This window comes from Acanthochromis polyacanthus, chromosome 2 (assembly GCF_021347895.1).
Source record: "Acanthochromis polyacanthus isolate Apoly-LR-REF ecotype Palm Island chromosome 2, KAUST_Apoly_ChrSc, whole genome shotgun sequence".
Lineage (NCBI taxonomy): Eukaryota > Metazoa > Chordata > Actinopteri > Pomacentridae > Acanthochromis > Acanthochromis polyacanthus.
In genome coordinates this window covers 15,146,923-15,164,255 of record NC_067114.1, presented here as the reverse complement: position 1 = coordinate 15,164,255, position 17,333 = coordinate 15,146,923, and the positions used below count along the sequence as shown (strand labels likewise).

The window sequence follows — 17,333 nt, the reverse complement described above, 5'->3', positions numbered from 1 at the left end:
GTTTCTCCATGTTTGCTTGCAGCACACACTCCAACAGAGAGCAGAGAATTTGACTGCTGACACTAAGTAAGGAGGGTGTCCGCTTCTGTTTGCTGCTACAGGAATCCAGATGAAGATTTCTCCAGGTCAGAACTTCTGTGTCTGATTAAAAAACACATCAAAAAGTAGAACAATCTCAGGAACTTTTACAAAAACTTACGTTGCCTGACTTTGTTCAAAGCGAGAATTACATTCAAACCATTTTATCCCAGAGCTGTGTATTATTTAGAGTTCCACTAATTGCAGTCTTTCTTGCATTTTGAATCTCTCTTTCATTCTCTCTGCGTAATTATTAATGTTCCTTCTCTGTGTCGGCGCAGTCGTCTAGTCTGCTCTGTCTTCCCCTCCTCGTGGTCTCAGAACACTTCCTCCATTTGTGTGATAAACTGGATTAAATGAATAGAGAAATTGCATTAGCCTCAGAAAAAAAAATCTGATTAACCTCCAATCTTCAAACTCTTCTGTTTGGACTATTAAATACTGCGTGAGTCGTGTAAATTCAATTAATGAATTTAGCAGGATGTTTGGTACCGTTACATCCCGTGTGAATGTTACCTCTTACTTTCTCCTGGATATCTTTCCTTTTAGATGGTCTCTCACACCCTCTGTCTCTCTCCACACACACACACACACACACACACACACACACACACACACACACACACACACACACACACACACACACACACACACAACCCCCCTGCTGAGGCAGCAAGTGAAGCAAAATAACTCACTCTGCCACACAATCGCTCCTCTGCCTCGCTCTAGGCACTGACTGCTTTATTCCATGACTTTTTTCTCTCTTCTCTGCTCCCTCCTCCTCGTCATTGGTTCTGTATTTTTTTTTTCATACCATCGTAACTCTACTAAAACAAGAGCTAGTGATGGTGAATTGCTTGACCTTTCTCATTGTGCGGTGGTGTGGTGCTGTGTGGTCCGTGTCGACTTGGTTCAGCCCCGTACATCAAGAGAGGTTTGTTATTTTGGACACCTTTGTTTGGTGGGAATTGGAAGTGTTGCCATGTGTATTACAGGCCGCTTTACTGGCATCGGTCAGCATCAGAGTTTGCAGCAAACGATGCACTCTGTCAAAAATTTTCGTCTCTACTTGCTCAGTAAAAACTGACACAGCATTGACCAGGCAAAAAGGCTTTCTTTAAGACACAATTTTACTGTACAAAATGTTTTATAGTTTTCACAAAATACATTTAGAAAGCTCCATTTTAAATAAAATTAAATTGAAATATTTAAGAGACAGCGTGTAGACGTTTTATCTCAGAAGCAATGCTCAGACATAAACCCAGTATGTGTCCATGTTCTACGTACACACTGAAATAAAAATGCAAAACTCAAAAGAGCATGACAGATGATGCTAGAAAAACCCTCCCATGGTCTTCAATTATAAATAAGGACTGCGGGGTTCGACTGCAGTCTCACGAACTCGAAGCCAATGTAATTGAACAGAACGTGTTTACAAAATTTTGCAACACAAGACTAATATCTTTAAAAAAAAACATTGTGTACTAGATGAAATACAAAGGCTTTGGTCTGTTTTACAATCAACAATGATTAAATCTGATATGTACTTGTAAACAACTGCCAAACACTGAAGTTTAAAACTCTGTCAAGCAATGTTTAATCATAATTATAGGAATTAAATATTTCTAGTTGCACATTTTTTTTGACCATAGGACACTATAATACAACTATACCTAAGAGACAAATTGTACCTGACCCTAAAGAAATGTATTTTATGATGCATGGAACATTTATAGAATATTCTCGGGGATATAAATGAAATCAACTTTTATTGGAGAAATCTTTCTGGAAGATTTCTAGGGAAGACAAGTACTTTACATTTTGACAAACAAACTGGATTATATCGAAGACGCAGTCTACCATTTACAGACTACAGGTTTTCTTTTACACCTGTTTTCCCACATTTAATGTTCTCCGTGGTAAATCTAGAGTCAATCCAACCACCGAAGCAAGAGGTCCAAGTTGCGTTGCATGTCGCACCGTCTTTGCACACTTGGAGCTGTTGATAGTGATCCGTGTCTAATAAGCCAGCAAACGCAGACCCATGACAGAGGAGCCAAGACCACAGCCTCAGTGGGTGGATCGAGTTTGAGATTCCTCTGCTAAATATCCATTCGTAAGAAATGAGACCAATAAATAGTTTTTTTTCTGACACAGTAAGAGTCTTCCCTCCAGCTTTTCGTCTTTAATGATATGCAACAGCGTCCAGAGACCATGCAAAGCCTGGTAGAAAGTCTCGATATAAGCAGATTAAAAGATAGTCATGGCAGAATCTCTCAGGTTCTCCTCTCTCAAACAAACGCAAAACCAACATGGTTTTCTAGCAGTCCATCTATCAGTACTTGATCTTGGTTTTTCATATTAACATACAAATGGCCATTTACAAACACACCAGAGAAAAAAAGGAAACAATGACTGAAGTTGGAAATAGAAAAAAAAACAGATAAGTTTTTGTTCCATAAAAATTTAACACCGGGCACTTTACAGAGGTCCATTTTTTTCCTGTCTGTCCATCGTTGTTCTCTCTTCCAGGTCCTCGTTTGAATGTGCCTAGAGCTACACAATAGCACAATGTCCCGCTGGAAAAACAAAGCCCAGACGTCCCAAGGCTCTCCCAGAGTCCCTCTCGTTCCTTCCTTTCTTCCTTCCTTCCTCCTCTCCTGTCTGTTGCCTCTTCTCAACCCTCTCTCGCCATCTCTACTCTCCTGTGCCGTGTATGTGTGAGGAGCACTGCCGGAGGGCGATGGTGGAGTGGGTGGTTACAAGGTGAAGTAGCTCTTCTCTCTACTGTAGTCTTGACCAGTACTGAGACATGTCAGGCTCGCTCCCTGGGACTTGGACAGGGACAGACACTCCAGGAGAGATGAGTCCTGCAGAGACAAAAAGAGAAAGACATGAGCACAAGAGCAACAGAGAAACAACAACAACAAAAAAAGCCCCAGAAGTCTACATGCTAAATTAGATGCACCATGCACAGTTAGTGTGACAGCTAACACCAGTTAGCCTTATAGCACAGAGCATTGTACTTTAAATGCTTGCAAATAGGTGGACGAGCACGGGGCCGCAATGAGTCACAATGCTCTGCACATGGTTGCTCAGTAAAATGCTTGCAAGCTCGATAAATTGAGGCTTTGGCAATGGCATTTAAACAGAGAGAGTACAACAGCAAATGAATCAAATTAATTAGCAATTTAGCACAGAGGAAATGTGGTTATGCATGATTAACTCTTCATGACTATAACCGGTATATATGGCTCTCAGTAACAGCATCCTAATGGGGTGGAACTAAACTATGGGCTGGAGTCGTGGGATTGACATGATGGCCAAGAGCGGCGATGAAATGAGCTTTTTTTTTCATGCAACTGCAGAGAGAAAATGATATGGGATGTAGAGATATTGATTCTCAGACACTGAAGGCATGAAGTTTCTCAAATAGACGGAAAGGAAAGGGAGAGTTGCCGTGAAAGATCATGAATCAAAGATGGCTATGTAGTACCCCCTGATTAAAGGAAAGGTGGCAGATGTTTCAAAGGCTGTTTGCTTTCATTAATTCCCAAGCATGTTGGTAAACAATGAACTTTCTGCCTACCTGTTGAGGTGGTACCAGAAGTGGTCATTGATTGGCTGTTCATATGTGCCTGCATATGAGGGGGCGTGTATGTTTCGTAGCTCCGCCCATTCACAGGCGGACTGGTAGGCAGCATGCAGGAATAAGAGGAGGTCTGGCTGGGCTATAGATGAGGAGAGAATGTTACATTAGCTTAGCCAACCATAGTTTTCAGCTCAGTAGTCTGTAAAGCTGTAGTTTAGTATACTAATGATTTTATTTTGTTTTGGAATTTTTACTGTAAGAAAGCCATTCTTAAGCTTAAAAAAAAGATTTTAAGGATCTTTAAAATTGAAATTACTCATGTACTCATGGCGTGTTTTATTCCACTTTTATAATAACAGAAATTATCATAAAATTCACATATTTAAACACTGTTGTCTACTGAATGACAATTATCCTGTACTTACTTGCATAGGTAGATTATTTGCCATGGTGAAGCTGGGCATGGGGGGCAGCGCACTGTAGGTGTTTGTGAGTGCAGAGTCAGGTCTACCCAGCATTGACCCCGAGGTGAAAGACACTGAGAATGAGAATGAAAAGATGGTTTAGAAAAAAAAATAATAATCACACAAAAGTCCCTCCACTGTGAGAGATCATCTCATTAGGAGTGCGTGCCTGAGGTGACGTCTTCTTTGACAGCCTCATGGACGGACTCTGTACGCTGTGTGTCTCAGGTGATTGACTTGTGAGCATGAGCTTCAGCTCTCCCGGTGTGCCCTCGTGCCTGATTCGGTAATTAGGCAGATAGTCAGCTGAGAAGTTTTGCTCAATCATCCATCAAGAGGAAAGCACCGGCGCTTCTTCATGTGAACTAGAGTGCACAGCCACCGAGGCCTCTCCCCCCCCTTTTTTATATCAATCCGCAGGCTGTGATATAATACTGTTCAGCAATATTTCACATGGATCCTGTCTGACTTGAACCCATGGACTGGTAAATGTGTTGTTTTAAGCATTATTTCAGTGGCAATTCTATTTGTACGACTAGTGTAACAAACTGATCCACGTTTGTGCGTAATTTACGCAGCGTAAAAGTCGACATATTCTATTTCGACACAAACTTGAATATAATTTGAAAAGGTGTGCGCGTGTGTTTGTGAGTGTGGTGAACCTACCCGGTGTGGTGGGCTGTGGGATGGCCTGGTAGACGCTGGTGCTGAAGCTGCTGCTGATGGGAATGTGACTGGAGGAGTTGTTGGCCTGCCGGCGCTGGTTCCGCAGCTTCTCCTCTCGCCTCCACTTTGCTCTTCTATTTGAGAACCATACCTGCAAAGAAAAAGAACTCATTTTAATTTTTCTGCACAGACATTCAATTTGAAATTTCTCTTGAACATTTTCAGTTTCACACACACGCAAAAAGTTGTGACTCACTTGTATTCTTGCCTCGGGCAGGTCGATTTTCGCTGCTAGTCTTTCTCGCGCGAAAACATCTGGATAGTGAGTTCTTTCGAATTCTGCAACGCAAGAAAGAAAGATGTTTGGAAATAAGTGATAGGTTAAGTGGAAAGTAAGAATTTTATTGCAGCTTTTAGTTAAATAAATGTTAAAAAAAATCTTTAACTTAATAATTAGGCCTATTATTCCCTCAGAGACCTTTAGGAATACTACAGCTCAAGTAGTTTTATTTAGTCTAATTATCAGGAACCTGTTAAAAAAAGACAGAATGAATTATTAAATGTATAAATTATTTTCTACTATATCACCTTTTTCCAGTGCCTCGATTTGCTCCTGTGTGAAGGACGTGCGGTTTCTCTGTAGTTTCCTCTTGAGCTGCAGTCGCATCTGCGTCTCCTCTGAATCCTCGCCGTTCGAGCTGATGGAGTTTGTGTTTTCTCCTGCACCGTCTTGTTGTTGGCAGCCATCTGAAAGGAAGGGGAAAGAAAAGAGGGGGGAAAAACACTTAATGGAAATATACATTCACTTAAGCTAATTGAATAATTAATTATCGGGCCTCATGTTGTATCAGCTTACAGCTAATTGTACAGACTGCGGCGCTCCATCATTAATTAAAGCACCCATCATGGTTAATTTAATTCAAAATCGGAGGAATTATTGCAATTTCTTCTTAATGTTGCCAGATTACACACGACTGCCTGCGTGAAAAGGAACAATGTCGGGGGGGAAAAGAAAAAAAGAAAGGCTCCGCGGTTAAAACTGTTTATAAAATATTGTGGGAAAAACAGGCTGGTGAGGTAAGGTTCTGCGTACTTATCGCATGGCAACAATGGCGTGTGTTCTCAAAAGGTTAAGAGAAATGTGACAAGATGTGGCGAGCCTCTTTTCAGAGCCTATGAAATGTATTAAAACCCCAAACTTTGTGCGCAAACCCCCCCTCTTTTTTTTGAGGACAGAGCAGTGCCTCAATGGTCGTTCCCATATGGGCGTTGGCATCGCCATTGAGGTGACCACCAACTTTTGAATAGAAGAAGACGCTTTTCAGAATGATACAATGCCTTCAGGAGTAAGGGAAACCATTAAACTATGGACACAGGCAGGGACGAGCAGTGAGCCCTCGGTGGGTGTAATATATGGGAGGGGGGCTATTGGAGGAGATGACAAAAGGATCCTCTCTCTCTGGAGGCGCACAGGCTATAGTACTTTGGCATTGTGCGCACGAGGATCCCAGTCAACAGAGCTTTGAGTCCAGTGTGTTAACCCTTATCCACTACCATCATTAATCACGTCCCCCGGCCAGCTACACGCCAGTCAGGATTTCTGTCTTCAATTGGAAACAAATGAGTGAGGAGAGAGCATGCAACCCCCTGAACAACCAAAATAAGGCCAATCTATTCACCGCTCCTGCTTGTCCGCGGTGGGCCCAAAGGCCCCTTCAGTTGCAGGGCGAGGCTTATCGACTAATGTCTGTCTTGTTGTTGGACATCATTATCACACCGAGAAGTTAATGCGAAATTAAGCAGCGGGTGCGTCGATAGAGGGTGGTTTATGTAATATCTCACTCATGTGTGTGTGTCTGTCAGGCGCAGTGGGTCGAAGTCATGCATTTCTGCATTTTGTGCGCACAGGTTATGTTTTTTTTTTTTTTAGCGGACTGGAGCAGTGGAGCAGGTGGAAGTGGTCCTCTAAAAAGCAAACATGTGGTCTACCAAACGAAAAATAGCAGTTACAATTTTTTAAACAAGCAATTCCATCATTTCTTCTGCTTCATGTAGGCCTGAAACATATTTAGTGTGTCTACAAGTCTTGGTTCACTGAAGGAAACCTGATGCGACACTTTTCTTGACAATTTCCCTCGCTGCATAATAGACAAAGTATTCTTCTATAGGCCAATAGTTTGTATCCACGCTATTTGTTTCTTCACTGCGGATAATCCATAAAAAGGAGTGAATGTGCAGCTATTATCCGTCTGCCAGACCCACTGACGCTGGGATGGGATTTGTTTTCTTTATAAAAGCGCTGGGAAATAAACTCATTCTTTAGTATCACGATGTCTCAACCAGTGAGGCGGAAAAGCAGCAAAAAGAGAGAGAGAGAGAGAGAGAGGGAGAGAGAGAGAGATACCGAACCAATTGCGGCACCTTTCAGCTGCTGAGACTGGATCAAAACACTCTTGAGAAACCGCTTAAAACTGAAAGAGAAAGTGAGAGACTAAATCCTATAGACGGGATTTAGAGCCATATAGCCAGCGACTGAGAGCGAGAAAGAGATGAAAGACGAAATCGGTGCGGAGTTTTATTCGTGGCCTCTTTGGGATAGAGTTGTCTTCTTTTGGGGCCCTGTCACTCTCCATGTAGCCATTATATGTGCTTAGTCGGCTGTCTGATGGAAAACATATTTTCGTTCCCCTGAGACAACTGCTTCACGCAAATACTTAAAAAGCACAAAAAAGACATTAACATCTCACTAATTTTTATTTTTATGATCATGATTATTTTATTACTATATAGAAATTAGACATATAATCTAAAAATAGCTCAAATGAATTATATACTATTGTCTATATGAAGAACCGATAGCAATAATAATAATAATAATAATAATAATAATAATTCATTCGCTTTTATTATGTTAGAATTAAGGGAATTTAATGTAATCCTTTCCACTTTACTGCTTGTTGCCCCACGTGTCCAAACGGTCATCAAACAAATGCAAATTTTTATTTGCTCCGGCTGAATTCCAACACTTGTGCGTTCTTGCGCGCATGGATCAGACACAATGCTTCATCGTAATACTTGTTTAATGAGTGCGTGTTTAAGAAGCAAAGCAAACCTTTTTTTGTTGTTGTTGAAAAAAAAAACTGTTGATTCTTGTAAGAAAATGTGCTCAGTGTTTGGCCTGCAGAAGGCCAAGAGGGGGAAAAAAAAAAAAAAAAAAACTTCTGAAGTGGAACAGTTCCACAGCAGCCTTACCATCTCCACACTCCTGCATGTTGCCATAATGAGAGACAAAGCCCTCTCTAATGAGCAATTACACGTAGTGCGGACCGTTCCCATAACCAATCATTGCGTGTGAAGGAAAACATTCCTTTGTACTAATATCCCCGCACGCAGCCTCCCCGGCTCTGCCTCCCCATCAGGAGGGGAGGAAAAATGCAGGCTGTTGGATGGACACCTCTGCTGAAAGGACAAGCCGCTGTCACGCACATCCATGTCTGGGACAGTGGAGGCATTCAGACTGCATGCACGGCCTATGGCTTTCCTCTAATCGACAAGTCTTAATTGAGGGTCTTGTTCAGGGCATGCCAATACAATACCTTCCTGCAGACAGAGCCGTGGACCGTAACCACTGGAATAGTGAGCTGTAAAACTATTCATATTCATACACGACAATTTATGGTGACCTCTGCGGAGTTCACTTTTTGTCCTGGAGCACGGAGCTTCACGTACTTCTTTGAAAGACACGAGAAGCCAAAAAATCAGAAGCTCCACCAGTGCTTTTTCTTTTGATTACAACTCGTGCATGCGTCAAGGTGTCTTTATTGCCACTGTGTGATAATGAGGCTCACCTTGGTTGGGCTGCCCTGGCACTGATGTTCCGGGGTACCAGCCGGGCCGGGTCCCCCAAGTTCCTGTCTGACCGTTGAGCATTCTCAGCTTGTCATACATGCCATCTGCGCCCATCTGTTGCTTTCACTAGCCAGGTTGCGAAGGACTCTGTTTATTGATGACACCTGAATGACAAATTGCATATGATAAAAAGTGAGGATTAGGATTAGATGGAGGGAGCGCCGCTATCGGTGCGTCTTTGGATGAAGGTGCGCACCGAGTTCACGGCACCGCATATCACAATCATAATCATGATAAACCTGCACTGGGGAAAAAAAATCCTGCAAGGCGCACAAATAGACAACGAGCTCCTTCTAATCGAATGTATGTTTGGGTGATCACATAAGCGGTGCGTAATGCGCGCTCTCCCCCTCCTCCACGCACACTTTGAAACGCAGTGCATTTAATAAGACTGAATGGTTGGATGCCCATCTCCTTTTCCTCCAGTGCATGAGAAAAAAGTCACTTCATGTGGCAAATTAAATCATGCACACAACTTACAGTCAATGCACTTACGCTGGGTATATTGTCGTTGGTGCAGATCCCCTCCGACAGAAGTCTGTCCCGGATCTCCCACGCGAAGATAGACGGACACTCCCGCTTGTACTGCGCGATTTTCGCGACCACCTCTGGAGTGGCGACCCTGGGCTTGCTGCCGCCTATTGCTCTCGGTCTTATGGAGCCAGTTTCATAATATCTACCCAGGATCTTGCTCACGCAGCCGTTGGATACCTGGATGGAAAACAAAAGACACAATTCACATACATTATTTACGACTATTAACGGAATTTCTAAGATGGCTCAAATAATTATCACCTTTTCACTGTCCAGCACTTGGACTTCATCATGGGTCTACAAACACAAAAATATGCCTTGAATGGTATATTAGGCATTTATGCTTTATAATAGCAGGCAGATTACTTTTCTTAATTTTGCCTTTTTTAAATTGTCTTTTAATTTTTTTTTTACATTTCCTGTAAAGAAATGATAAAACTAAATAAATTTGACTAATCGTAAATTAATAATGCAACAGGAAATTTAAAAGCAAAATCAAACCGTTCCATCTTCTATATTTTGCTTCATGATTTTAATTACGAAAAGGTAATTTGCATCCACTGAAGTCTGCATAAAGCTGTTTTCCGTTCATCAGAATAAAGGACTGTGATTGTCACCTGCAGTATCCTGGAGATGTCGCAGGGTCGAGCACCACTGTGAGCAAGTTCAACTATTTTCTGCCTGGTGGAATCCGGCAGCGGTCTACCATTAACAAACACACCACCAAGCTGGTTTACGCCACTGTGACCTACATGGAGACAAAAGCATCGGAGTCATCACATCGTGTCATAACTCCAGGTGAACAAAAATAAAAATAAGAAGTAAAAAATAAAAGAAAACAGACCTATGATAACGTCAATGATTTTCATGTAAATGGTAAGCAGAATGATTGCAGCGTTCAGGAGAATCGAGTTAAAGATGCAACATGAAGACAGCATAGCTGAAAAAAATAACTGCTTGTTTAAGAAAGTGTCTTAAATTGCACCGATGAAACACTTTTTTTAAAGAAGCTGTTAAAAACGCTCCGCATCTCTGAGGACAAACATTGCGCAGTTATTCAGTAACACATGCAGATAAATCCAACGACAGCATGACTTAAACCGACTCAAAACATCCCAAAATGTTATTTTTTGTAATAATAAATGAACAACTCAGTCGCTGTTTTGCCGGGAGAAAACTCCACCAACCTTTTATCAAACCGGCAAACTTCGGTATTAAAGCTCTCGCACCGTTATCCATCCTCTCCAAAAAAGCTGCACCTCTCTCCTATGCTGTCTTCCAAATAACAAACCCAGCAACACCGACAGCCTCACAAAATACCACCGCGAAATAATGTCTTAAATTCATTCGAATGCATCGCCTTTGCGGGAAAGTGGCATTAAATCGGCAAACGCTTCCTTCAAAACACACCATAATTACGCACGAATCAGACAGAAGCTGCTAAGACACTAGCTCCGAAATAGCTGTTTTTTTATGATTGCATATCCTTTTAAAAATGATTGCTTTTTGGAAAATTATCCCCTAAACTGTTCTATGGCATCTCTATAAAAGCAGAGAATAAAGCAAACCTGAAGCCAAATGGGAGAGCTGACTCCCCGGAGTGCCTGAGCTGCTCTCTGCTCCTCCGCTGCCTTCCCCTGCGCTGCCGCCCGGTACATTGACTCCGGGAGCAGAGGCTCCTTAGCAATAAATAAGCTCCAAATATAGAAGAGGGGGAAAATATGATGAGCCTGGCTGACATTTGTCTTTAAAATAAAGCTAGCTGCACGTCAAGTTTGAGCTTAATTTCTGGAAATAGGCGGAAGTCGCCTCGGATCATGCATGGGAGGCTAATTGAAAAGATCAGTTGGAGCACTTGTGGCAGGCATGTCACTTTATGACACCGCTCTGCTTTTGAAAATCGCATCGTCACGACAAATAGTAGCATGATAAAACGACCCTTTCTGTCTGCATTTGGATATCACTCAGACAAAATTGGACGCTACTCGTTTACCCTCCGAGGGAGACTTAGTTTTAAGGTGGCCAGGGGCTACGCGCGGTCACACAAACGAGGGCGCGCCTGGATTCTTAACATATTAAAAGTGACATGCAGTTTTTTTTTTCTTCTCTCCCCCTCTTGTTTGTATTTGACAACAAATGCTCACAGCCACTGCAGTCCTGTTGTGTGGAATCGGTGGGCGTCTTTACTCTGAAATGTGCCATAGGACTCAGCTTTTAAATGCAGATTTTATTTTATATAAATGTAGGGGGGAGCAGGGAGGGTGTTTATACTTGATCAACCTGTTTAACTGAGGGACAGATCCCCTTTTGGCCGCTCTATGGGTTATAATCTTCCAGCGTGGATCTGATTGATAGTAAATCCATTATCATCCCTCCTGCTCTTTGGTAATTCCAGGATTAAGTGGAATTAATAGACTTCTTACGCTGAAATTGGCCTCCGCACGTTAAGCAGCGCTGCTCTGCGGGTTCTCCGGGGCTGCCCTCTGATTTACAACTGCCATATAAATCCTGCCTGATCGATAAAGCAGTCAGATAACGACATCACATAAAAATCAAACTCTTCCTATAAGGTTAAGTCTTAATCATGGCACCAATTCCCTCAAGTGCCCAGAGTCGATCTCGCCCGCTGGCGCTGATTATGCGCCTTGTATTCTATTGCAAGTCGACTAATAGGAAAACATATGGTGTCAATTTGGACGCTCCCCACCATATACACCCAGGAGTTATTAGCACAAAAGCCAGCGAGGCCGTCGCGACCTTTAGACAACCCAAAGGGCCGGGCCCAATGATATCTCCTCGGCAATTCGCAGCAGACATCACACGCCAAAGCCAGGGGAGCATCCCATTAACATCAATCCGCAGCAAAGCAGGAGCACCGGCTATTGTACACAGCTTTGATAAGGCTCTGTCAGCTCTATCATGGACAACTGGCAACCAGCAGCCCCCTCTTCTCCAAAAAGAAAAACAAAAAAATAAATGCCACCAGCTCGTTAAAAAAACAAAACACTTTTTCATCAACTTTACGCGCGTTTCCTCACATCAAACAATCCAACTGTCACGTGAGTCCAACAGTGGATTTCAAAGAGACATGTTTAAGGGACTAAAAAAATGCGCACAGATTACAGCACAGACACGTCATCAAGGTATATGGAGAATAATATAATAAAATTATTCCACACACCTTCATCACAGATGTCATACACCTCTTGTCCAGCAGCAAGAGAGAAAATGTTTCATGTTTATCCTTTTTGGTTTCAACACACACACACTAGCAGGAATAAGACACATATTCAACTCATGGGCCACTTTAAAACACAAAAGGCCTGTGAAGCAACTTCATCTGCCAGATTTATATTTTTTTTATTAGAATTTTTTTTTTTTTTTTGACTGGCACCCACGACAATATGGTTGTTAATATTTATCCTCGGCCCTGAGTTCAGCCTGCACCTTATATTATGAGCATTTTCTTCTTCTGGCTCATGCTGTCTGTCCGTGAAGAATATGGACTAATCTACATAAGACATTATTGCTATTCCCTCATGTTTCATGCAGGGCTCTTCTCTACGCAGCTAATCTTGTATGCAGCCTGGCAGCCAGCTCTAACGCTAATGCAGACGGCTGTGCAATTATTTAATACCAACTCAAGCAGAAACAAAAATCTCCCTCTCAACCCAACCCCCTTCTATTCTCCCCCTTTCTCCCCCCCCCCTCCCCTCTCTCTCTCTGGAGAAGGACGACGTGTGATTAACTTGTTCAATAATAACTTGCCTACCTATCATGGCAAAAAAATAAAAAATAATAATAATAAATTAACAGCAATGAAACGCCCATCAAATAAAATATTCTCCCCCCTGCGCCTCAAAGTCATGCAAATGCATCCCTGAACATACATTTCATTTTGTGTGCCCTTTAATTGCGCTATAACAACCAGTGCAAAACAAACAAAAAAACAAAAACATAAAAAATAAAAAATGTCAGTGGGTGTTGCTTCCATGCAACCACATTAAAACTTGCGGTTGTATTTAAAAAGTTTCAAAGCCAAGTAAAAAGACACAGTATGCATTTATTAGATGTGAATATGAAAACAACTTACTGTTCTGCATCATTGAGGCTACGCCAGACTCCCACGTGGCTTGGTTGTGGTATTCTGAGCGTCACAAGGAAATAACAAAACTGGTTAGCATCGAATCAGGAAATCTGTGGCTGTAAAGATGAGTTTTTAAAAAAATATTCATTATCATTTACAACATTTCTTTAAAATACATTCTCATCTCGATCGATTTTTTTTTGTTATTATTTTTTCCGGATCTGTTTCTTAAACATAATAGATGCATCATGAATTTGAACATCCTCAGCAGTGTATGTATGGATTTTAATTAAACTTGCCTGGAAACAGAGTTGACTGTCCACTCTATAACAATTTAGTCAATCATCTGCCGTTTTCACTACTTAATGTCTCCCTATAGGACAAAGCAAAACAACACATTAGCACAGCCACAGCTACACTGGTGCACTTCATCCCTACTGCAATCTTCTCTCGTTCTTTTTTTTCATCTTTTTTTTTCCTGGCCTACATTGACAATTAACCTAAATGTTGCTGCCAAGCAAAGAAATTAAAATCGACGCGGGACAACATTCACGTTCATTATTTTTAACATCTCTCCCAGGCCTGTTTCTGAAAGCACCTGTCAAAATAAATTCTAACTAACAGCCTGCAGCCGTGATGTTGGGCCTCTTTTACAGCACTGTTCCTTTAAAAGGTTTGATGTTGTTTAAAGAAATCAGCTCTCATCTTCCCAGCAAGACGCTTCTGGATTTTTTCTTTTTTTTTTTTTGAGAGGGTGGGAGGAAATACTTGGTAACCCTCTTCTTGTGGAGACTACCGGGGGAAACTGTACAGTGACACACGTTTGTCTACTTCGCCTGGCTGCTCTGTAAAAGTCCAGAGCAGGAGGGGGTACAAAGCTGGTGTACAAAGCCTGCTGGACTCCAACAATGCACCCCCTCTTCTGCCTCCATATACCTCAGACCCGGGGCGAAAACTCGGCCTCCGCGACTAGAAACACGCAGCTTCCCCACTAAACACACCAACAAGTTCAGATTAATACAAAGAGCCGGAGGCATGCATCCACCCCCTCCGGGACCATTCACACACACACACACACTCTCTCTCTCTCTCTCTCTTTTACGCACACACACGACCGTGACCCCGGTGCCGCCAGTGCGTGAATGTAGGTTTTGTTTTCATCGCTTCTCTCTCTCTCTCTATATATATTTTTTTCTTAAAAGTAATTTCTCGTCAGAAATATTCGGTGGTTATTTGGTGCTGCTGGTGCGGGTTGTAAAGCGGGTTTCAAGACACAACAGCGCAGTAGGGCGCTCAATTGGAAAAGACAAATGCATTAAAGAAGCCATTGAAAGGGAGAACAGATAAAAAGGGGGCCAGGGAGGGAGAAATCTCAAGTTTTCATTTTCTCCCTCCGCGCAAAGTTGTGTTGTGTGCAGAGCAAAATGGGCCTAATAATGTCGACGACTGCGTTTCAGAGCAGAGCTGCTCTGTGAGATGCACGTACAGGGCCGCCATTACATTTAGATTGTAGCTTTTCTTTCAGCTTTTAACAAACAGGCTGCTCGGTCATTAATCAAAATCAGATTCCTTCACACTGGCCCACATAGTCTGAGTTGGCCTTAAAAACACTACCAAAACAACTAGTAAATAATCCTGTATTTTATTATCTTTGACCTCGTGGCATGGCCTAGAAATGGGTGTGGGAATAAATATAATTAAAATAATTACACAATGAATGGTCAGTCTGTAAGAAGGCACAGGAGTCAGTAGCTTTTAGCCCAAGCGGTTAATCATTTATTTAAGGTCGAAAGCTCAAACGTTGTTGTTCCTGAGGTGAACTAAGATCTAATCTGCATTTCTTTTCCTTTAGTAATCCGGAACAACAATGTCTTAATTCAAACATGCTTATTCTGGCCGCTCACAACATTTCTACGCACATGTAGTCCATGTAGGCCTTGGCTACAATGGTGGAGGCAAACAGAGAAAACATAAACAAGAAAAGGATTTAAAAATATATTATTATTTTTGTACATACTGCAGAATGCATGTCAGAGTGAACAGGTTTAACCTCAACTAAAAATATAGGCCTGTTATAGGCCTGGTGTATTTTTGCAATCAGGTTTTTTTATTATTATCATTTTAAATATGATCTCTCTGAATTTTATCTGTTAAATTACAAATATAAACATGCACAATTGCAGTAGATGAAAGCATTTGTTTTATTTTATTACAATTGCACGTTTATTTTAGGAAAAGAGTGTAAAAGCAGCAGCGTTTTGTGTTAAAATTTTGTGAAATCAGTGAAATTATTTGAAACTGTTTTTACTATGATCAGCTAATAAGCAAATATGATCCAGAATGTGAATTTTTAAAATTACTCCACATTCTAACTCCTGCAAAAACCAGTTTAAGTCGATGTCATTAAGGGCACCGAGACACTTTAGAAAGCAAGTAGGAAAGTTGCTTTTCTTTTTTCTATCTGGCACACAAACAAACACGCTAAAACCGGGCCTCCGCCGCTTCATGGAGCTTTTTTTTTTTCCTCTTTTTTTTTGAGAAGGCGCTTGGGTGACTCGCCTGCATGAATCAATCTGACACCTTTCCTCAACGGGTCATTGCGCCCCATTCTCCACGATGATCACTGTCCTGGCCCAACGTGACTTTTTACTCTTTGCTGTCATAAATAAGCGGTAAGCTATCCGTAGGCCTAAACACAACAGCAAAACCGAGCAGATAAAACAGACAGAGACGCTAAAGGCTGTTCGCACTTTTTTTTTCTTTTTGTTGCTGTTGTTGAGAGAGAGAGAGAGAGAAAAGAGAGTCCAGTCAGAAGACAGGCTGCACAGTCCAAACGATACAACACCCACAAACCTCAGCACTGAACCTCAACCTGCGGCCGAATATAACCGAGATATAATAATAATAATAATAATCATAACAATAATAATAATAATAATAATAATAATAAGTCACATCTCCCGAATAAATGTATAATTTAACAGCAAAGGCAAACTTTTAGTCAAGATCTCACCTTTTTGGGGCATCCTGCGTCGCTGTCAAAGTCCTTGGTAAACTACAGGCTGTACCGCCTCTAGTTCTCCACACCAAAGAAAGAGAAGAAGAAAGGGGGAAAAAAACAAGCCGACCAGGATGAGTCTCTCTCGGGGAAGTTTAGAAGAGGGAAAAATTAGTTTCCAGTGGTCTTCGGCGGAGACGGAGGGGATATCCCTGCGAAGGAGACAGAGATTGACAGTGAACTCAGATGTCAGGACGCACGGAGTTTGGCGAGGATGTGCGCTGGCGTGTGAGAGAGCGAATGAGAGAGTCGGGAAGAGAGAGAGTGGGGAAGAGAAAGAGAGAGAGACAGAAGGGGGGAGGAGGGAGGGGTAAAAAAAGAGGAGGGAGGGAGAGCGGTGGTTAGAAGGAGGTGGGGGTAAAGAGAATGAGCACACCTATGCTGATTGGTGATGGAACAAGTGTATTAATGTATGTGTTCCTGGTCTGCTGTGTGCGCCTCGCCTCTCCTCGCCTCGCCTCCCTCCGCCGCTCTTCACTGGCCCATTAGCGCGACCCGACCTCTGTCATCATCCCCCATATAAACACTTCCCCCTGCACCACAGCCAAAGCGGGAAACGGGGCCGAGCCACAACGAGAGAGAGAGAGAGAGAGAGAGAGAGAGAGAGAGAGAGAGAGAGAGAGAGAGAGAGAGAGAGGGAGAAAGCGAGAGAGAGAATCTCGTCTTCCCAACCCACTAATCAGCCCACGCATGCAAATACCCTGCGCTCACTTGCTGAATATTGCCCTATTGCAAACCAACTACCTCGGAAATGCCCATTGGACGGAAAGCTTCATTCTTCCAGGCTGAATTGGGTCTGCACAGGGAATCTCGGGCATGTTTCAGCCTCCAACCTGAGGCTAGCTGTAGTGCTGCAAGGAGGAGGAGGAGGAGGAGGAGGAGGAGGGAGACGGAAAGTAGCAGCGCACACGTGAATGTTGGAGCTCGCAACACCGAATTAAAATT

General features: G+C 42.4%; 1 protein-coding gene across 1 annotated transcript; it reads right to left on the bottom strand.

Moving 5' to 3' along the window:
* Positions 1-1,190: 1,190 nt before the first annotated feature.
* pax6b (paired box 6b) lies at positions 1,191-16,917 on the bottom strand. The gene is given in 15 exon segments (XM_022192025.2): positions 1,191-2,948; positions 3,668-3,809; positions 4,096-4,208; positions 4,801-4,951; positions 5,057-5,139; positions 5,389-5,547; positions 8,649-8,774; positions 8,777-8,813; positions 9,205-9,420; positions 9,505-9,540; positions 9,861-9,991; positions 12,425-12,448; positions 13,337-13,390; positions 16,344-16,540; positions 16,765-16,917. Coding segments are annotated over 14 exon segments (1,371 nt in total). The 5' UTR covers positions 16,357-16,540; positions 16,765-16,917; the 3' UTR covers positions 1,191-2,862.
* Positions 16,918-17,333: the final 416 nt, after the last annotated feature.